Genomic DNA, 19,889 nt, shown 5'->3' on the forward strand with positions numbered 1-19,889 from the left:
ACACGCTCAGCTTAAGTTATGGTTGCTCACATTTAATGTTTTATGTACACATAGCAAAATGTTACGATCTCTACTGATATAGTATTGTACCCTGGCCATCCCACTCTAGATTATTTTCTAGAAATAGTTAATATTTTTGTCATTTTTTCTTGGTTCCCTTAGGACTGTTTTTGAAAACTTACTAGTGGACAATGTTGTTATAAAAAGAGAGAGAAGAAATAGGCAAGCAATGTGAGGACTAGTCTAATTTCAGATGCTAGGAGGTATAGTACTATCATCATGTCAAATGGTGCAATGCTCCATATGAATTATATGCATTGATCTGCTGATATAGAAATGCCCAGTTACCCTGTATAGTAAGTTGGTTTTTTTTAAATACATGAATGTTTTTTTTTTTTTTTTTCAAAAATATATTCATACACTGATTGATGGCAGAAACAAAACTATTATTAGCTTATTCCTTTAACACACCAACATATGAATCTGTGTGCATATATATACACTCATCATTTGTGTATACACACACATATGTCCATACAGACATTTAGACATATGTCCATATGCACATATAGTTGGATAATGTTTAACATTTGTTCTCTTATGTTCAGTACTGTGTTAATTATAGAATTGTAACTGACTAATAATTATAATGAAAAGTATTTGAACTTTAATTTTAATGCATATTTTGTCTGAAATAAGTAGGATTTGCTCCCCAGGTGTGAGACAACCTCTCATTTTCTCTATGCATTGTGCTTTTGTACCTTACAGATTTTATGTCCTTTGTATTATAATGTAAAAAATCTCTGAAGAACTCTGTGACATACTGTTATCCATTTTCCTCCTCTGGGAATGAGAAAATAAATGTTCAAAATGTCATTGCTTGAGTCTTTCTTCCCAGTCATTAAACTGTAATAGGATAGAAACATAACATTCCTTATGCAAACACATAAATATGCTGCATGGATTTTCAGTTCTGAAAATGTTTATCATACTTACTAGCAGTCATATACAGTAGATATTTACAGATTGATCTCAAAGATTTCATTAAAACTGTGCCATGTTATAGTCATAATTTGCCCATGATTTTCACAAAGATGAAAAACACCTTAATTGCTGGCTATCATGTCTCGTAGAACAATAAAATGTGCAACTATAATTACATTACAAGGTTCATCTAAATTATTAACTTTTATATTTTGCTTATTGAAACTAACAACAACCAACAGGATTAGTAAGATCTAGAATGTTGATTTTCTGCCAGTTCTAAAGCAAAAGCAAATTTCTTCTTGTTTACCTGGAGGGTAGCACACCCATTAAAACCCATATCTCACGTACATTGTCATAATTTCTCACTTTCACTCAAGTATCTCAGAAGAGGAGTGCTCACCTTGAGTTCTACTTTTCCCTTGACAGTGCCTTACCAGTCTTTCTTACCCGCATCTTTTTGTATCACAGTGTTCAGCCTTAGTACAATATGATAACCACTCTTTTTCTGGAAGAAGCCTTCCCTTTCACTGAGTTTATATATCACATTAATAGCCAGAAGGACATAGTAAAAGCAAAAGAGCTCCTTCCTCCCAGGTAATACATCTGTCCTAGTGGTACCTGAGCAGAAACCAAACATTCTCTTTCACGCTCTGAATAGTGACATCAGAGAGTATTATGGCTTATACTATAACTTCAGATAAATTGATGTGCAGTTCTAGGATTCAGTCTCTGCAGCTTTCATAATTAGCTCATTCATTATTTTCATAATTAGCTCATTCAGTAATCAATGCAGAGTCAACATATTCTCTGTAAGGTTTCATATTTGAGGTGTATCAACCACAAACAGGCTGCCAGCTCCCTGTATTCACTCTATGCTTCTGTGAAATAAATAAATAAATAACAAATGAAAAAACACAAAGAGTTGGTTGGTAGCAATTTAAGAAATGAAAAAAAAACCTTCTACAGAAGAATACTATAAGATGGCTTTTATTTATGATAATGGGTACCATTATTAAATAACAGACTTTGAAGAGAAACTCTGAATTGTAATGTGGCACTTTTGAAGTTTTCTTTGAATCGGGAAAAAAAATCCAACATGATTTACTCCTAACACTTGAAATTCCACATCCATCTACACAGCCTAGTGCATTGTGCATGAAATGCAGTCAGAAAGTAAGTATACGAATTAAAAAGCAACATTTTTTGACTTGGAAAGTTTATCATATGATGAAAGCTTGACTCCTACACGTTGCAGACTCCAAACCTGAAAGTAGTATGTGAACATACAACTCCATTGAGAACAATAGATGGTGTCTATGCCCAGCAAATCCCTTTTCAGGCTTAAAACTATTCTCTCCCCATTGGAAAAGGAAATAAGCATGCCACATGCTCAAAGCAAAGTCAGAAAATCACTTATTATTTCACAGAACTGTTTTGTTCCCATCACTGTCATTGACTGTTAATGGGGGGTGAGGGGGAACCAAACACACTAATTTGCAAGAAAATTACTTAAAGCAAGAACAACAACAACAAAAATATTTTATGAAAAGTGTTCCTATGAACTACTTTAAAGCATTGCCAAAGTTAAACAGGGAAATAGTAACTGCCTGAAAAAAATTCTTTTGTTAGTTGGAAGGTACTGGAATTGGAATTTATTTCAGAAATATGTACGCAAATGAGAGGTAGCATAGATACAATAGCATGTGGCTTTTGCTTCATTAAATATTTTCTGTTAAACAAGACTGCAGATCTGATTTTTAAAAGCCATCAAGAATTTACACTTTTTATACTGTTCTTGGAAATGTTTATTGTTTTCATTACAGAAAATGTTTCCACAATGGACTAAATGGCAAACTCCACTTTAACCTATAAAATTTTATTTTTGTCTATTCTATTTTGCCTATAAAATTAAAGCTCTATAAAAAAATACCTTAAACAAGTTTCCTACAGCAAAAAAATGAATTTTGCTAGTTTGTCCAATGGAAAACATCCTAAAGCAGGAGACTTGCAAAAGGGTGGTGAGGCACTGGCACAATCTGCCCACAGAAGCTATGGATGCCCCATCACTGGCAGCACTCAAGGCCAGGCTGGATGGGGCTTTGGACAGCCCGGAGTTTTGGGAGATATTCCTACCCATGGCAGGGGGTTGTAACTGGGTGATCTTTAAGGTCCCTTCCAACCCAAACCACTTTATGGTGCTACAGTGTAAGTAAACTATTAAAGTGATAGCTACCAAATCTTTCCCTTTAAAATAGTACATTAATCAAAGCAAAACAAAATGTGAAATGGTATTACCTACTCCAGACTGAGAAAATACCGTCAGTATCTTTGTACTGACGTACATATGCTCAGATATTTACTGTTGAAAGACGTATGATAACTTTAATCAAACTGAATGTTATGTGTTAAGCATAATGACAGTGACAAGCATAACACTAAAGAGACTGCAAACTTTTAAGAAATCACACAAACCCACATGAATATTTCAGACTAAGGTACATACTATGATTGACAACATTCATTTGCAATGTGTGTGTATTTATGCCTGTATACACAGACAAGTAGGTATAGGAATGCACACAGACATATACATACACACACATTCTTACATATGTATGTAGCCTTGTTTTTTCTTGGTGCTTGATTTTTAACTGTTCTCTGCCTTTCAGTAGAATGCCAGGGCACCATTGATTTCCTTCAGCCACCTAGAGAATTATTATCTGGCCAACCAACTTTTGGCACATTGGAAAAATGATTCCCCTTCCCCAACACAAAACAACAGCATGTCTACCTATTCAGGACATGATCACTTGATTCATTTTTATACCACTGCTACATTTCTCTACAGATCACAACCACAGTCATTGAGACTCCAAGCATATGCTATCTCTTTAAAACCCAAACAAAACTAGTGCTTTATGCTTCAGCATCTGTGCAAACACCCGACCCTAATATTATCAGTCAAAGGTTTAGCTCTTTCAATAAACAGGAAATACCTGAATATGATTGGGAAACCTCTGAGCATCATCATCTTGGAAAGATGATAGGCACTACTTGTTTTCAAGTTTACACCTTTAAAAGGTAAACTGTGTGTTTCATAAGCATGATAGCAGTACACTCTCTTAAGTTTAGACGCATGTCTTGTACACACAGTTTCACAGGGAATGGTATATACTGCTGTTGAAATTAAACCCTGTTACACCTGTAATTTGTGTCACTAAACTTACATGAGCACTAAAAGAAGATTGCGGGGGACAGCGAGACAGAGATGATTGTCAGAATCTAATTTGCATTTGCATTTGAATGCACTTATAGTTTGATAAGGGTATGTGTCTATACTGCAAATGTACATATTTATGATTTAGCAGGAATAAACACAATGTTACAAAAGCAGACCAGAGAGTGGGCCAGCAACTAAGGTGTTTTAAAATAACTTTTTGTCCTGAATAGAATTTTTCTAAGTCCCACTTTTGGCTGTACAACTGATTTGAAGAGAAATCCAGTTCTTGCTTCCTGTGTGACGTTGTTTCTTAGTTCACATAGTAAAGCCAATAGACAATATTGAAGAAGGAAAAAACAACAGGGAAGAATATGCGTGACCATCTATCTATGGCATTTACATCAGTCAAGTCAGGGATGGTAATTTTCAGTTGAGATGCACGTCTCCGTAGCCTACTTTTCTTCTGTGCCACGTGCCGCTCCAGGGCATTGCGACCAAAGCTGTGTCTGGGTAAGCCAGCTTTCCGGTACTGGATGCTTGAAGTGTCATAGGCCAGCATCGTGCTCCTAGGGTCCCCAAGCCCCATCACAGCCTCAGAGGCAGCCATCTCATTTTTAATTTCAAGTGTGCTCAACAAAATATTTTCATGTGGATCCATCTGTAAGAAATAAGAAGGCAGATTTAACAAGGTAAGAAAAGAAGCCCATTCAATTGCAAATTGAAGCCATGCTGGCTACTCATTCTTTGGATGCCAGCCTGTCTGAAAGACTTTAATCATAGCTGTGGCTATATTTTTTGCCAATTATCTGTGAACTCAGGGAGCAATATGGCTGATATCATATAATGGAATAAATGTTATCTCTCTAGACCCTATATTTAGTCAGCAGAAGCAATACCTGCATGTGGTGTATATGCTCAGCTCCTGAAAGTGAGATTTTGCCACTGGGTAGAATATCTGGGGCTATTATTCTACTTAGTAGGGTTTATGGAGTAAAAGCAGGTAGGGGTTATGGAGTAAAAGCAGCCTTTGCTTTTTGTTTGTTTGTTTTGTTTCTTTCAAATGAAAGGTTCTGCTCTGACAAGAACTTCAGGTATTTGCAAGGTGTCTGCCTCTATAAAAAGAGGTCTGGAGCATTGCACAGGAGGATGCACCTTTTCACTCCCCATATGCAGACAGGACTACTGTTTACATGGGGAAAGATTCTGGCATAGTGTAACCATCTGGAATAGTATAACTATCTCCACTCCCCAGTGCTAATGTGTTATGTAACTACAGTGTGCATGTTGTGGAGACCTGAACACTGGAATAGCAGATGGTTGCAATTTAGAGCAAGGAAAAACTCAGACATATAGTTCAGAGTGTAATCACATCAAATGTGCTTTGAACACTTGTTTCAATAAACAGTTTTGACTACTATATATATATATATATATTTGAGACAGTTCAGAGAGCAAATGTGAATGCAATTTTGAATATAAAATCTTAGAAATTTAAGATTTCAAATATGAACCAATTCCACTCTTGGTCAATCTGAAATAGATCTGAAATATAGTAGGAGAACTTCAAAATAAGTAATATATAGAAAACTAACATAAGGTCATTTAAGGAGTTCTAATTCTCCTCAGCCTCTCCTCCAAGCATATATTTTGAATTGTGAGTACAAAGCATAATTCAATAAAAATACTTTCAAACTCAATAATAGCTAGTGAGCAGCTAAATAACTACACTGACTTGAGTGATGGCAGTGCAGGTTATACTCCAGGCCAAATAAGAAGTGGAACTGTTCCAGAGCTCCTTTAGGAATAAGTCATCCATTTTAACCATTTATCATGTACATATTATATACTATGATTATTCTTGAAAGTGCACAAATTGTGACTTTTGTGGATTTCTAAACAGTAACATAGAATTAATTCTTTTGTAATATTTAAAAGCCAGCAGCCACCACCAGGCACCTCAGTGTGCTACCTGATATAGCACAGTATTTGCCATTAGCTTAAAAAAAAAAAAAAAAAAAAAAAAAAAGCTATGTCACTTCTTAATAGCATCCATTGCATAGTGGAAGATAGGTACTCACAAAAGTACTTTGGACCTACTGAAAACATTGCCATTTGGAGTGATTACATCTGTTCAAGTGATGCATGAAAATCAGCATCATTGAGATGCCAGATTTCCCTTCTATTTTTCTCAATTTTTGAGAGTTTGCACCCCTCTAGTTTCGTTATATTTTACTTTTAGATTAAATGTAATGATTCAGTGTGAAACAGCCAACATCACTTACTTTGCTTGCTTCCAATCACAACTATATGAGATCTCTGAATTTTCTAGCTAGAGAAATCAGCATTTGCTTTTGAGAAGCACCAGAAAAAATAGGAAAGTTGGGCTGAAACTCACGAATTCCTTTAAGTACTTGATAATGAACACAGCAAGGAAATACTGTGTTCTAGCCAGGAAGATCATCAAATCAGTTCTCATATGCATGAAGCAGAATTAAGGCAAAAAGTGTATTCTGCTATTGTAATACGAACAAAAGCAAACATACAGAAAATTATCAAATAGATATATGAAACTTCACAAGAGGGTCTGCAATTATTTCCTTATAATGAGTACAGTTATTTAGAAATTTCTGAAGAGATTTCTGGAGACAAAATTGGCTGTCATAAGACTGAAAATAAAAACAACTGTAAGATCTCAAGAATTTTTAAAAACAAACAGGTAAATTATCTTACAAGAGGGGTGCAAAGACATTTTGGAAACTACATTGTTCATATTTTCACATATCCTTACAAAGACAAAATAAATTTTAGTTCCAATGACATAAGGGGAAATTTGACATAACATTTACTAATACAAGGGCTTTACCCCAGAGCCTAGAGCTTGGGTTATTTTCACCTATGTGTTGTGTATTCTAAGACACTATCTTTGGAAAGATGTCAGTGCCAACAAATTTGTTCACCTCTTAAATATTCTTAGTCTGAATATACTCTAAAAATTTTATCCTTTTGATCTGCAATGATATTAGAAATTTGAGTGCTCTTTACATACTCATACACTTTGCTATGGAACACAAATATAACAAAAGTTATTTTAGTCTACCAGAGTTTAAAATAGACAGTGTACAGCTGTTATCATTCCCTCAGTTAACTTTTTGCTTTGATTCATTTGACTTTGGATTTTATATTAAAATCAATGAAGTAAGAAATTTACTGAATATATGTTGCTAACACAGAAAATTGCTGCATATATCTGGCAATCTTTGGCAGTAGTTAGCAATATTAGTGATGGTGGGCAGAAAGAACATCCAGCAATATTCTAGACTATCTTCTAGGGCAAAGTGTCTTCTTCTGCACATACCACACTGATATAGGAGTTGGAACAAAGCATTTCTCAATATTCCAAGAATTTCTCATATGAAATAATTCAAAGTAAAGTAAAAATTAGTGATGGGTGAACCTTCAAGTGTTAGAATAGACAGGTAAGCACCACAAAGTTCAGGTGCTTCTCCAGCACAAATCTGAATTTCCTGCACCCATTACAGTGGATTGACAGTTACAAGAACTGAATTTTTCATAGTATTTTGAAGAATTCCAATCCAGTTCCAATCTAGAAGTACAAGTAAATGAGTAAATATGAAAATAAATGAAACAGCAACAATAGAACAAAATTAACCCGACTTTTCAACCTCTGACAAAAGGTTCCTCAGTAGATTAGAGAGAGCTGGAAGTGTTATTTTCACCAAGCAGGTTCGCCCAACTCTAATAAAACATGCTTCACAATTAAGGGAAGTGTGAGACAGAATGTTAATGATTTACATTTATTGTACACACCACCACCCATTCAAAAGGATCCCAAAGCGCTTTACAAGCATTAGAAAGTAGAACCACTTCCCACTGAAGTGCAATCACCTCTGAGGTGAAGTGCTGAACAATACACTATATTTTAGTCAAAGAAATGGAGAATGCTGGAGCCAATTAAAACTATGGGGTGGGTGAGTAGTGGTGGGGAATGTTAGGTAAGCAGAACAGTTACATAAATTGATATTTGGCCGGATGCTTGGGGCTGAGATGACCACTCTATAAAAAAAAAGTGCCATGGGATCTTTAATGACCATAAGTGGTCAGGACCTGAATCTTAAGTCTCTGAGGATAAAAGCAGAAAACAATGAAAGATACCTTTGTTGAATACATTTCTGGACAATGATATGTGCCAATTATTCTTCTGTCCTGTAAGTTAATAAAATCAAGACCAGTTTCCTTAGAGATAAGGCAGCTATTATCTTTCATTTAAAATTAAAGCACTCTAGGGTATTAATAGGACAACTAATTAGAAGATACAGGGACCTCTAAGCCAACAATTATCATAGGTATATTCTGGCTTCAGAGGTGCCATTACTGCCTTGCCCTGGTACTCAAGGTAACATAACTTTGTGATGTAAATGTATTTTTTCCAACTGGTCACTGTGACCAAGGAAGATATGATGATATGAAAACAACTGTTAAAATTATTCTGCGGGAAAAATAAGTGTAAAAGTGATTTAAAAAGAAGGTGGCAGAAGGTTAGAAAGCTCTCTCGGTGCTGAAGGATTGTTCAACCATACAACTAGACTCTTTATGGTGAACAGGAGAATTCAAACAATGGAAAAACTCCCAGGGGCAAGGAACAAAGGGAGGATGTGAAGATGAAGAAAAAGCAGCAGAAAGGGCCATGAAAATAAAAAAGGTGAATGTGGAAGTGAATGAGAAATGACCAGAGCTCAGCAACCATGCAAGAGGGTGTTTGTTTTTTCTTAAAATCAATCTTAAAGGTGGATGACAAAATATATGATATAAATGATATTCACTTATAGGTCCAGGTCAACCAGTGAAAAAGCTGACTCTGGAGCCTAGAAAGTGGCCATGACATTTTGATGGCCTCAAAGAGAATAGAGGAAAGTGTAGAAATGTTACCATTATATATTCTTCCTGCTATCTAGACATTCCAAAATGATGGCTATCTTGAGGAAATCCTCTTATGCTAATATATTAGCAACTGCAAAATACAAGGAAATTACAACTCTCACAATCATACATGCAGGCAGACATATGTACATTAGGAATCCTCCAACGATGACCACATCTCTGAAACTAGTAACATCTAGTAAACCAGCATCTTGGTGATTAAACTTTGCTGTTATGCCAAACAATTCAATAGTAGGAGGTAAATTCATACTCATGAATTGAAAAGATATAGTATTGTCCCTTTTTGCTTTCTCATATTCTATTATTTTTCCCCTGTAAGGTAATCTTCAATTACAGGCAGGTACTGATAGCTCACTTTATGGCAGGATGGCACAAATACCATCGATGAAACACTCGGCAGGACTGAAATTTCCAACTGAAAAACTTTATGAAACAAAACATTTGTAAATTCCATAGAAATAGTTGTTTGATAAGTAAGGCTGCCATTAACTAAAAGAAAATATGGTAAGCTAAACCAAGAATGGAGAACAGGAGTCGCTGGTCTGCTACAAAGTTAACACTACAGATTAGGTTTCAGCATTTATAGGTCCTGTGAACCAACATTCTTAAGAAGTGAAAACACAGAAATAAATATCCCTGTAGCAATGAAACTCAATGTGGCATGCCTAGATATATAATTTAATTTGTTAGAGATAAAACTCTTAGTGTTACCCATAGTATACTTTCCCACCTCTTTGTTACTGAACTTTACTTAGAAAACCAGTAACAACCCATTCCTGACTAATCTTAGTAGCTCTAGGAATATTAGGTGACAGTGCAAAACACTCTTTACATGTAATAGGGATCTCCCACTTCATCAGTAAGGATTGCTTTATTGTTCAGGAACCACTGATCTCTGGGGATAGTACTGACTACTCAAGGTAACACATAGAAGGTTTTATATAAGATGCTGCAAGTTTCACTCTGGAAGAAAAAAGAAAAAATGATTTTCAAATGGCACCTACCTACAGTTGTACAGACAATTCTACTGAGACAAAGCTATATCAACTAATAAAGCACAAATGCCTAATATTTTAAAACATCTATATGTGAAACAATGCCCCTAAGAATGTAACTAACACTGTATTTCCATTGTCTGTATAAGATGAAAATCATTGCCAGCATTGTAGTAACTGTTTATGAAACCACATTGGGATACATTGACTCAGTTTGTGTTATACACCTAAGACATGAGTCAGGCTGTAAAGTATGCAGTTAGAGGACAGTAAAAATAAGTTCACAGTATCACAGTATCACAAGTTGACTTATAATTTTGGATTACTTTATTTCATTTCAGATCAGAAAATCCAGAAAAACTCTCCAAATTCAGTTGTGATTTTCTTTTGGCTCTTGAGCTTCTCAAAGCCTAAAAATCGAAGAAAAAAAAAAAAAAAAGGCAAGCCAATAAGAAATAAAGAAAAAAAAATCAGAAAAAAATGTGAGATCTGGACACAGAGCTTTAAACACTTTTCTAATTCCTTGTAATTCAGCTTCTAAGCATCTATTTTTACCCCACAACATATGTGAATATCTTGATCATTATCATTAGTAACACATCGGTAAATCAGTCGTTAAGCATTGTTGAACTCTGGAGTAATGGTTGAAAACATATGCGTTCTTTTGGCACCTATTACTTACATACAAGATTCCATACTTAAGACATTCTAGAATAAGTGCATAAATAATATTAAAAAGGGTGAACTATCTTTGACTTGAAACTGGAATAAAAATCATGTCATAGGAACTTGTGCAAACTACTGCATGGAATCTAACATTCTGAACCAAAATCCAGCAAGCTAAATATACAAAACCAGGGGGAAGATGGGGAGAAACAGGACAATGGCCCTTATTTCTGTCCTGAGGCCTGAAGCTTACACCAACATCTTGTGAAATATTACAAAAACAAAACAAAACAAAACATTTCTGTTCTGCTTTTTTTTTTTCTTTTCCTTGAATAAAGTGGGCTAAAGCACCTTAGCCAATCAAGAAAGAAAAATGTAAAGTACACTGTAATCTACAGAAATATATACAGAAATACAGAAATGCATCTTCTTCCATCTCACCTTTGACCAAGATAATTCAGTACAATGCAATCTCTAATATAAAGTGGAAGGAATAAATTGCTTAAGGTCTTGATCTTGCACATAAAATTTCCATTCCAGTATAGAAAATATAGTATACCATAAATAGTAAACAAGTATGTAAATCAGGAATGGAGCTTGTGACTTTCTTTAAGTGGATACATTAATTTAATGGGACTTAAACACATACTTAGGTTAGTCATGCTTTCAAGTGATTTCCTGACCTGTGAATAAGACTGTCACTTTTAATCCAAAGCCACAAATTGTTTCCTTCTCCTGTGTACATGCACTGCTTTATTTTAGTCTACAAGAATACGTTACAATGGTGGATCTAAATACTAGTTATGATGAATTCTAGCTGGTAAGTTTTTTTCATTTGAATAAAGTTTGTATTGATGATATTTAAAGGTAGTTGCCCTCTCTTCTGGAAGCTTTAGGTACAGATTTCTTTTTTTGTCCTTGAGACTGCAAAACAATCATTCAGATCAATGTCTTGAGTAAGTGACTGCATTTTAAAAATTTAACCTTTCCACACACACACAAACAAACAAACAAACAAAACAAACAAAATAAATAATAATAATAATAATAATAAAAAAACCCACAATTCTTCTACAGTAAAGTGAAAAAAAATTTCTAGGATAAAAGTTGCAAAAATTAAAAATGAATCTTTCTGAACCACCTGAGAGTATGTATTTCTACAAGGCCAACTCTATAAACACTAAAATGGAAGAAAATTAATCTTGAACCAGAAATAAACATAAAGAAAGTGATTTAAGTAGAACTGGACTTTTTGAAATTTCAACTTCAATTTTCAACCATATTTCTTTACTACTGAAACATTAAGAAGGAAGCAAAGGTAGGATATTTAGAATAGAAATCTCCTGGAGTACCGATTAATGACAGTCATACCTTTTCACCAAGAAACAAGGAATTAGGCAGCTCTCATTCTTATTAATACTTCTCTAACAATATAAATTGTTGAAGTGTCACCAAAGTTACATGTATGCATTTAACTCTCTTCAAGATCCTATAAATGAAAAACAAACCTGCAAGAGCATTCGAGCATTTTCTTTCTGTAGTAGTTTCCATTTCCTCTATGCCCATAAACCAAGTTTCCTATTATGCTGTCTTGCAAAATATACTTTAACTAGCTAGAATATATAGAGCTAGCACCAGAAATCTACTACAGAAACACAGTAAAATTTCTTCGATATATGTAGAAAAGCTTCATGAAAGATGAAAAATACATGAAACATTTGATTATCGTTACAACTGGCAAAATTTCCAAGGTATAATTTGAATATAATTATGGTTCTGATATATGAACTAGGCAGTAAAAATAAGGTTGATAAAGTAGCTTTTCTAGAACAGACTTTTATAAAATCCATAGATGCTACTTTTCTTGCTTAAAGTCAAATACAACATGGAAAGCACTACACATCATGCATTTGTCATAAAGGTCGGTGGGCTGTATGGCAGTCTACCAATGTTTCATTCTCCTGAAACTTCCATCTATTTGCCTACAGACTTAGGCTTGTGATTTTGTAGAAGAACACCACCATGATTCATGGGCTCAGCCCAAAAAGTAACATGGTCAAAGGCAGTAGAACATACAAGGAAAGATTTCAGGAGCAGTAACAAATGTCAGACAAAACAGTAGAGAGAAATTCAATTGTGGTGAATTTGACTCAGGAAATTCCTGAGATTTTTTATGGAAAAAAACAGTGTCACATTTTCAGTGTGGGGAAAATGAAGATGAATTTCCAATTTTTGACACTATATTTTCAAATTAAAAAAAATCTAGAAATGTACTTATGATCATGTTCAGGGCTGATATAGAAGCCTGAAACACTGCCAGTTTAACAGCTATAGATTTTGCAAGGCTCAGAGGACTGGTTCTGACAATATTAAAAAGAACAGTACTTAAAATAATCAGAAAATCTGAATTTGTTGACAGAATTAGAATATTCCTGCATGATTCACTTGCATGCTGATAGTCTGATGTTTTGGGGAGAATCTAATGTTTTGTCACTCATTTAGAAATGAGTGACAAGAATGAAAAAAACTTTGTTGACACGAAATGCTTAGTCATTTCAGATTTGTTTCTAGGTAAATTTCTGTATATTCACTATATACCAATATTGTGTATCATGCAAATTATACAGCAATATTATGCACCTTTGCAAATTTTGTATTGTACTTAATTTGTATTCGTGTATGAATTAATCTTAGAGAAAACAAACAAAATTAATTAGTCTTCTTCCTGTCATTTTAGTGTTCTTATGTGCTTATACATTAAAATTGTCTTGAGTTTGATTAGTTAAAAATGTTATAGTTTTATAGTAACATATATACACATACAAAATATACACATTTGAATTGTAGGAAAATTTCAGAGAACATTTAAAATTAAGAAAAAATGACACCCTCCCCCCCCCCCCCAATGTTTGGAGACCAAATCTAGATGTATTTTTATGTTGCAAATGATATATGCCTCATACACATACATACGAAAAGGAAGAAGAAATATAAGTTGAAGAATACTCCTCCCCACATAAACCCTCTTCTAATGATAACTATATAGAACTGGCTTTGGATCTTCTCCTCCAGATATATTATCATGTACTTTAATAAAACCCTCATGTAACAATTGAAACTTATGTAAAGACGCTTTTCCTATCCCAAATTACTATATCTTTTTGAAGCATAAAACCCTAGAAATCCATCTAGCAGAAAGTAAGCTAAAATCTTCGGTTTCAGAAGACTTTCTTTTAAAGTTACCTGCAGAAACCTTTGAATAGTCAAATAAATAGTCAAAAAAAAAAAAAAAAAAAAGCCAGAAAACATTACCCTAAAATAATCATGCTGCTTTAGGCAGTATGACCTTTACTGTTACGTCCCTCAAGACAGCCCAAAAGTGTTAAATTTCTGACAGCTAAATTAACAGAAAGCTGAGTTCATCTTGAGGATAAAAGCAAGAATAGGTAAGCAAGGCTTTCCGTAAAATGCATTAAGTTCAGGGAGAAGACTTAAATTTTTTGGTTGGGGAAGAAAACTAAATTTCGGCCTCTCATACCTCTAAAAAGAGCAATGGAGACATACAAAAAATAATAATAATAAATTCTCTCTATATATATACACACACAGTTCTATGTTTTAGTATCTCGCATCATTACGGAGTGATTTTTAAACCTAGTATCTAAAGAGTACGAAAGATATATTCATATATATACACATTTGTATATATACATACATGTATATATTTTAACTTTACGCACAATCTTACCAGTCTCCTAAACCTTTTCCTGAGTTAGATAAAGAAAATAATACCCCATGTCTATCTTTCTCCATATGCAGGATTCTGAGAAAGCAGCTAGTACCCAATGAATGAGTAGCAAATTGAATTTACAGAAAACTGTAGGTCTTTGTAGCCCAGAATTACTATTTTTTAAATTTAACATACACATATGCAATACACTCCCTAGCACCCTTTATAAATAATATTTATAAAGAAATATAATAATTTGCATAGGTCTGTATGCATGCCCCATTCATATAGTACATGAGTAATATATTGCTATGACTAGTGTTCAGCATGTTATTTCTAGGTTGCATGGGCTATTCTGCTCATTAACCCTGCTCTGTCTTGATCTTCATGTAAGGCATGCAGTGTCTTTGTGGCAAGGTGATTGGATGGTTTCTCCCCAAAGGAATTAGAACATTTCTACTGTTGAAAAAAAACACGCTATTTTTGAGGAGGATGTGTTTTTGAAATATTGGGAAAAAAAATCTTTAAGATGCGTTCTACCACAAATATATATATTTTTTATATATTGTTGATCATGCAGCTTAAAGTGTAATAATAAAAATAAAGTGTAATAATAAAAGGTAAGGCATCGTAATTAACAGTTACAGATTGACTACAAATGGGCAAAAATTACAGAAGAGGAATTTGAAATATCTATCTTTCTTACTAGTTCAGGATTGTATCATTCTATTTATAAACAATTCTGATATGAATTTTAGATTCTGAATTTAGATTTTAGCCTGAAATTGATTTCCCCTAAATTAGACAACAACAAATTGTTGTTTGCTAAAAGAAACTAAAGAGATGATCACTCCAGTCAGTATAAATAAAGCAAAGGTAGCAGGGTTTGACAGACACTTCCTACATTACAGTAATATTTTTACCACTTAGTGTACTTACGATCCAGTGATCTCAAGATTCATCAACACAACCAGGTAACATCCCCTAGCACACAGCATTTAGTACAATCTTTATAATGAGTTATGAATTTTATTTTTTTTTAAATAGGAATTGGCTGACTCAGGGCCATTCAATTAAACCTTGTGAAACTCTTCAGAACTGATCTGCTTTGGGAAACCAATTCCCCAGATTAACTAGCCAGACATCTCTTATAGATTGTAGCTTAGTACATTTCTTCTACTTCACTATATATATTTTTTTTTTTTGGTTGTTTGTTTTTGTGAAGCAATGCTTTTATTCACCTGCAATCTGAAATAATAATATAAATTGTATTAATAGATTCTTTTTTTTTTTTTCTTAACCAAAAGTGTATTTAATTCAGGGTCACTGGTGGATGCCAGGTTTGTAGATGAGCTACATAAGCAAAGAGAATAATGTGCTTTCAACAAATGGATTGTACAGGCACTGTTCTTATATTAATTAAACATGGCATTCAAAGGAGTGCAGCTGCAGAAAGAAACCCTCATGCAGTCGACTTGACCTTTATTCAGATGTCATGTTGAATATCGCTACAGTTCACGGAAATAAATCACCTTCTGACTGCTTCTGCAAAGTGCTGTAGGCTAAAACTGGAACTGCCTCAAATTTTACTCCTATCATACCCCCTGTTTCAACAGCACATGCAGAGGCTGGCTGAGCACTCTGCATTGCTGGTTGTTTTGTTTGCAGTAATTCATTGATAATGCAAGAATGTAAATTGAGGAGAAACGCTGAGCTTTTATAATCCCTGCCTACTTTCACTCCATGTCATTCAATAAACTTCGGTGTAAGTCCCTCTGTCCCTGGCTCAAGAATCAGTCCTCGTGCGGTTTTATGTGTCCTTCAAACAAAAGAAAGACTCTCCTTGGAAAAAAAAAGAAAACTACCACTGAAATCTGGACAGTGGAAGAACTATCTCAAGTGATACAGAACAGTGAGGATATAAGATTTTAAACTGAAATTTTAAGAGCTTTATGTTGCTACGGTGTTTTAATATCATGTAGAATTCATTAAGTGAGTTAATGATTTAAGATCCCTATGTTATACATAGGGATCTTAAAATTCTTTTTTTTTTTTTCTTTTTTTTTTTTTTTCCCTATGCTCACAAAGACTAGAAGCATCTCTCCTGCTTTTGGTATAAGGCATAGTTGTATGTAATAAACAACAATTATTTTAAAGTACCTTTGCAATAGTTCCTCCTCCTCATCAGAAGTGCATTTACACACTATTTTCAGAGAGAAATGAACAAATATATGTATTTCCATGAACTGAAAAGGATGCAGGGATGCCAGAATGGAAATATCAGAGAAAAATCAGAGTGGAAATAAAAGCATTAGCCAAGGCTAAATTAATGAATGTTGCTTTGGAGTAGGATATATTATCTCAGGCTTGGGCTCTGTTAATGCATCTTTACACCACAGTCTGAAAACTGAGGAGAGTGACCTTGTGCATTTGCAGTGTACCAAAAGCTATCACAAGTTAGCCTGTAAAGGCCCACATGTATATGTATCTGTGCATTCTCACTGGCTAACATTAATGCAGTCATTCCTCTAATTCTGCCCCTTTTTTTTTAAAAAAAAAAAAGACACATGTATGGATATGGCATTAAAAAAAAAAAAAAAAAAAAAAAAAAAAAGAAGAAGAAAAAACCCCCACAGACTCTTCCATTTATTCATTGGTAAAGAAAGCTAGGAGGCTGTCATGATGTCATGAGAGAAAAGCTAAGGTGGCACAGCAGTACCTGAGCTCACTCTATGCCATTACAAAGCATGCTACTGTAATGGGTGGCACTGCAGACACAATGAAGCAGAGTGTTCTGTCTTTGGGTTAGAACAGCCCATACCATGCCAGTCAATCTAATAATGGGCACTCGGAGAAGAAGGATGCATGTCCTAGACCATACAATGGCCACAGACCATCTACCCCCAACCTGCCCAACTCCATAGGTGTAAGAATTAGGTGTGATCACTTACAAAACAGGTTATTGCATACTCTTGTTTGTCTTAAACTCTGATAATGCAGTGGAGTCCTTTGAAAATGAAAGCTCTAAGGACAAGTTTTCTGGTTAAACTTTGTCTAACTCTTCCTTGGTCAAGGAGGTGTAGGGAAAAACTCAATTAGCAGTTGACACAAAATGGAGGGAAAGAAAATTACCATGTTAAGTGCAGCTGAGGGGCAGGTTAGGCTTTTATTTGCTTTGTTCTTGCCATCTCCTTTAGCAACTGTGTGCTAATTTGGATATAAAAACAGTGGGTCAGGAGGGCAATGAATTGCCAAGATACCTATATTTGCTTAAATCTTCTTAGCTGCCTAAGCCCCACATTCATTCTTCTAGAGAACATTTCTATTGTTATTCAAATCTATTAATATCCAGTTTAATCTCATTATCATATTAAGTTCCATGTTCTCTACATGGTACCCGAATTTCTGACAGAAAAAGGTCTGACAATTAGTCTGACAATTTCTGTTGGTCGTGACTTGGCATTGTGTTAACAGCAACACACTGCAACTCTCAGGCATACTGACTGAATACCTTACGTAAGAGACTACTGAGTAAAGAATTACTCATAGTTTCAAAAATACATGCAGTATATTCTTAAGAAAGTCTTTGTGTCCAGAAAAAAACACAAGCAAACAAATACCTCAACAGCTTATTTAAACTTGTAGAGGCTAGCAATATCAGAACCCATAATTCTATGATTTTATGTCAGTGACATTTATTTAAAAAAACGCTAAAAAAATATGAACAGTTTAATGAAGTGTTGCACAATATGCTGACACACTCCCCCTCTCCCCCCCCTCCTTTTTTTTCCAGAGGGAAATTTCTTTATTAAAGCTTACAAAAACAATAATGTGATTGCAACATCAGAGGTAGAATTTTATTTACATGACTTATGTCATCACATACTTCAGGTATATAGCCTATACACTTGCAGCTTCTCTTTGCTTCAAGCTAGGTTGGTAACTTCAAGGTTTCAATTATTACTGTAGTGTGAACATTGTGATCTATCTACATTATGCAGAATTTTTCTGTGAATGCAAATCAAATTACTTTGAATCAAAATAATAAATAAATTTTATATAAGAAATGTTAATTTACAATAGCCACTTAATTTTTCTAAACATAGCTGACCTAACTGTACAGAATAAATATGATTTTGTAATAATTTAAACACAGCCTGTATAACACACTTACACAAATGGTAAGCATAGGACTAGAAATGAAAGGCAAAATGCACCTAATGTTAACACATCTTATGATAACACATCTATTAGGTTATATATCTAAATTAAGAAAAAAAAAAAGAAACCAACTTACCAAACAAACCAAACCAACCAACCAAACAAACAAACAAAAACAACCAACCAAAAAAAACCCAAAACAACAAAACCAACAAATTCAAATACTCTGTCCTGTTTCTAGTTAATATCTAGTAAGGAAAACACACACATGTCCAAAAAAAGACCGACAAGATGTTCTATGTGGAGATGGATCTGTAGCCTTTCTTTTTACAAGAGCCTTGATGAAGGAACTGATACCAATACTCACAGCCAGCACCATTTCTCTGCTGCCTGACACTCTTCCAGTCTGTTGTTTTGGAAGAGGACGGCATACAGCTGCTTTTCCATTCTAATCACCCCTTTTCAAATGTACAGCTGGTAAGACCCAAGAAGTGCTTCTTTACAGAGGAAGAGGCCATAAATCAGCCTTTCATTCAGCCCAGTATGTTTACCATGTTGTTCTTTAAGATGACAGTTCTGGTTTCCATTAAAATACTAGATAGCTGTAGTGAATGTTTTCTGATTTATCTAGAATAACAAATATACAAATATCACTGATATTGAAGAACATTTTCACCTTCCTTACACCTCCAGAGAAGGTAATATATTTAGTAATCTGAATTAAATGAGCAACTGTGGAGAAAACAGCAATGAATCCAAAAGACATAACAATAAGTAGCAGGTTGAATGGGAATTTAATAACACAGGAAAATATACTGGAAACCTGACAGGCAGTCAAACTGTAAATCTCATGCAACACAAAGAGAAGATGCAATGGACACATCACAGTGATCACCAAGCCCATTCAAACCACAGTTCCGGGATGGAAACAACCAAGCTAAAATTAGTGGATCAACAATGCAAGAGAAAACACCAAAATTAATGAAAAACTAATTTGGCTATTGGATACCTGAAGAAATTTTTGGGGAATAAATCAGTACTGAGAAAACGCACCAAGTTAACTGTTTGAACTACAATAAAAGAAATTAGTTATATTAAAATGGCTGTTGTACCAAGTTTACACTGAGATCCTGGCTAGGCTAATCATCTTGAAAATGAAATCAGGCTTCAT

At 34.5% G+C, this 19,889-nt stretch overlaps 1 protein-coding gene across 2 annotated transcripts in view; it reads right to left on the reverse strand.

The window, feature by feature from the left end:
- Window positions 1-3,716: 3,716 nt before the first annotated feature.
- Window positions 3,717-19,889, reverse strand: part of GABRB2 (gamma-aminobutyric acid type A receptor subunit beta2) — a 162,469-nt gene continuing 146,296 nt past the window's right edge. For both annotated transcript variants that reach the window (XM_032197254.1, XM_032197256.1), the window contains exons 10-11: window positions 8,381-8,431; window positions 3,717-4,865 (exon numbers count right to left, since the gene is read on the reverse strand). In XM_032197254.1, coding sequence (XP_032053145.1) covers window positions 4,518-4,865; window positions 8,381-8,431 — 399 coding nt within the window. In that variant the 3' untranslated portion in view covers window positions 3,717-4,517. The remainder of the gene's footprint in view (window positions 4,866-8,380; window positions 8,432-19,889) is intronic.

This window comes from Aythya fuligula, chromosome 14, assembly GCF_009819795.1.
Source record: "Aythya fuligula isolate bAytFul2 chromosome 14, bAytFul2.pri, whole genome shotgun sequence".
Classification (NCBI taxonomy): Eukaryota; Metazoa; Chordata; class Aves; order Anseriformes; family Anatidae; genus Aythya; species Aythya fuligula.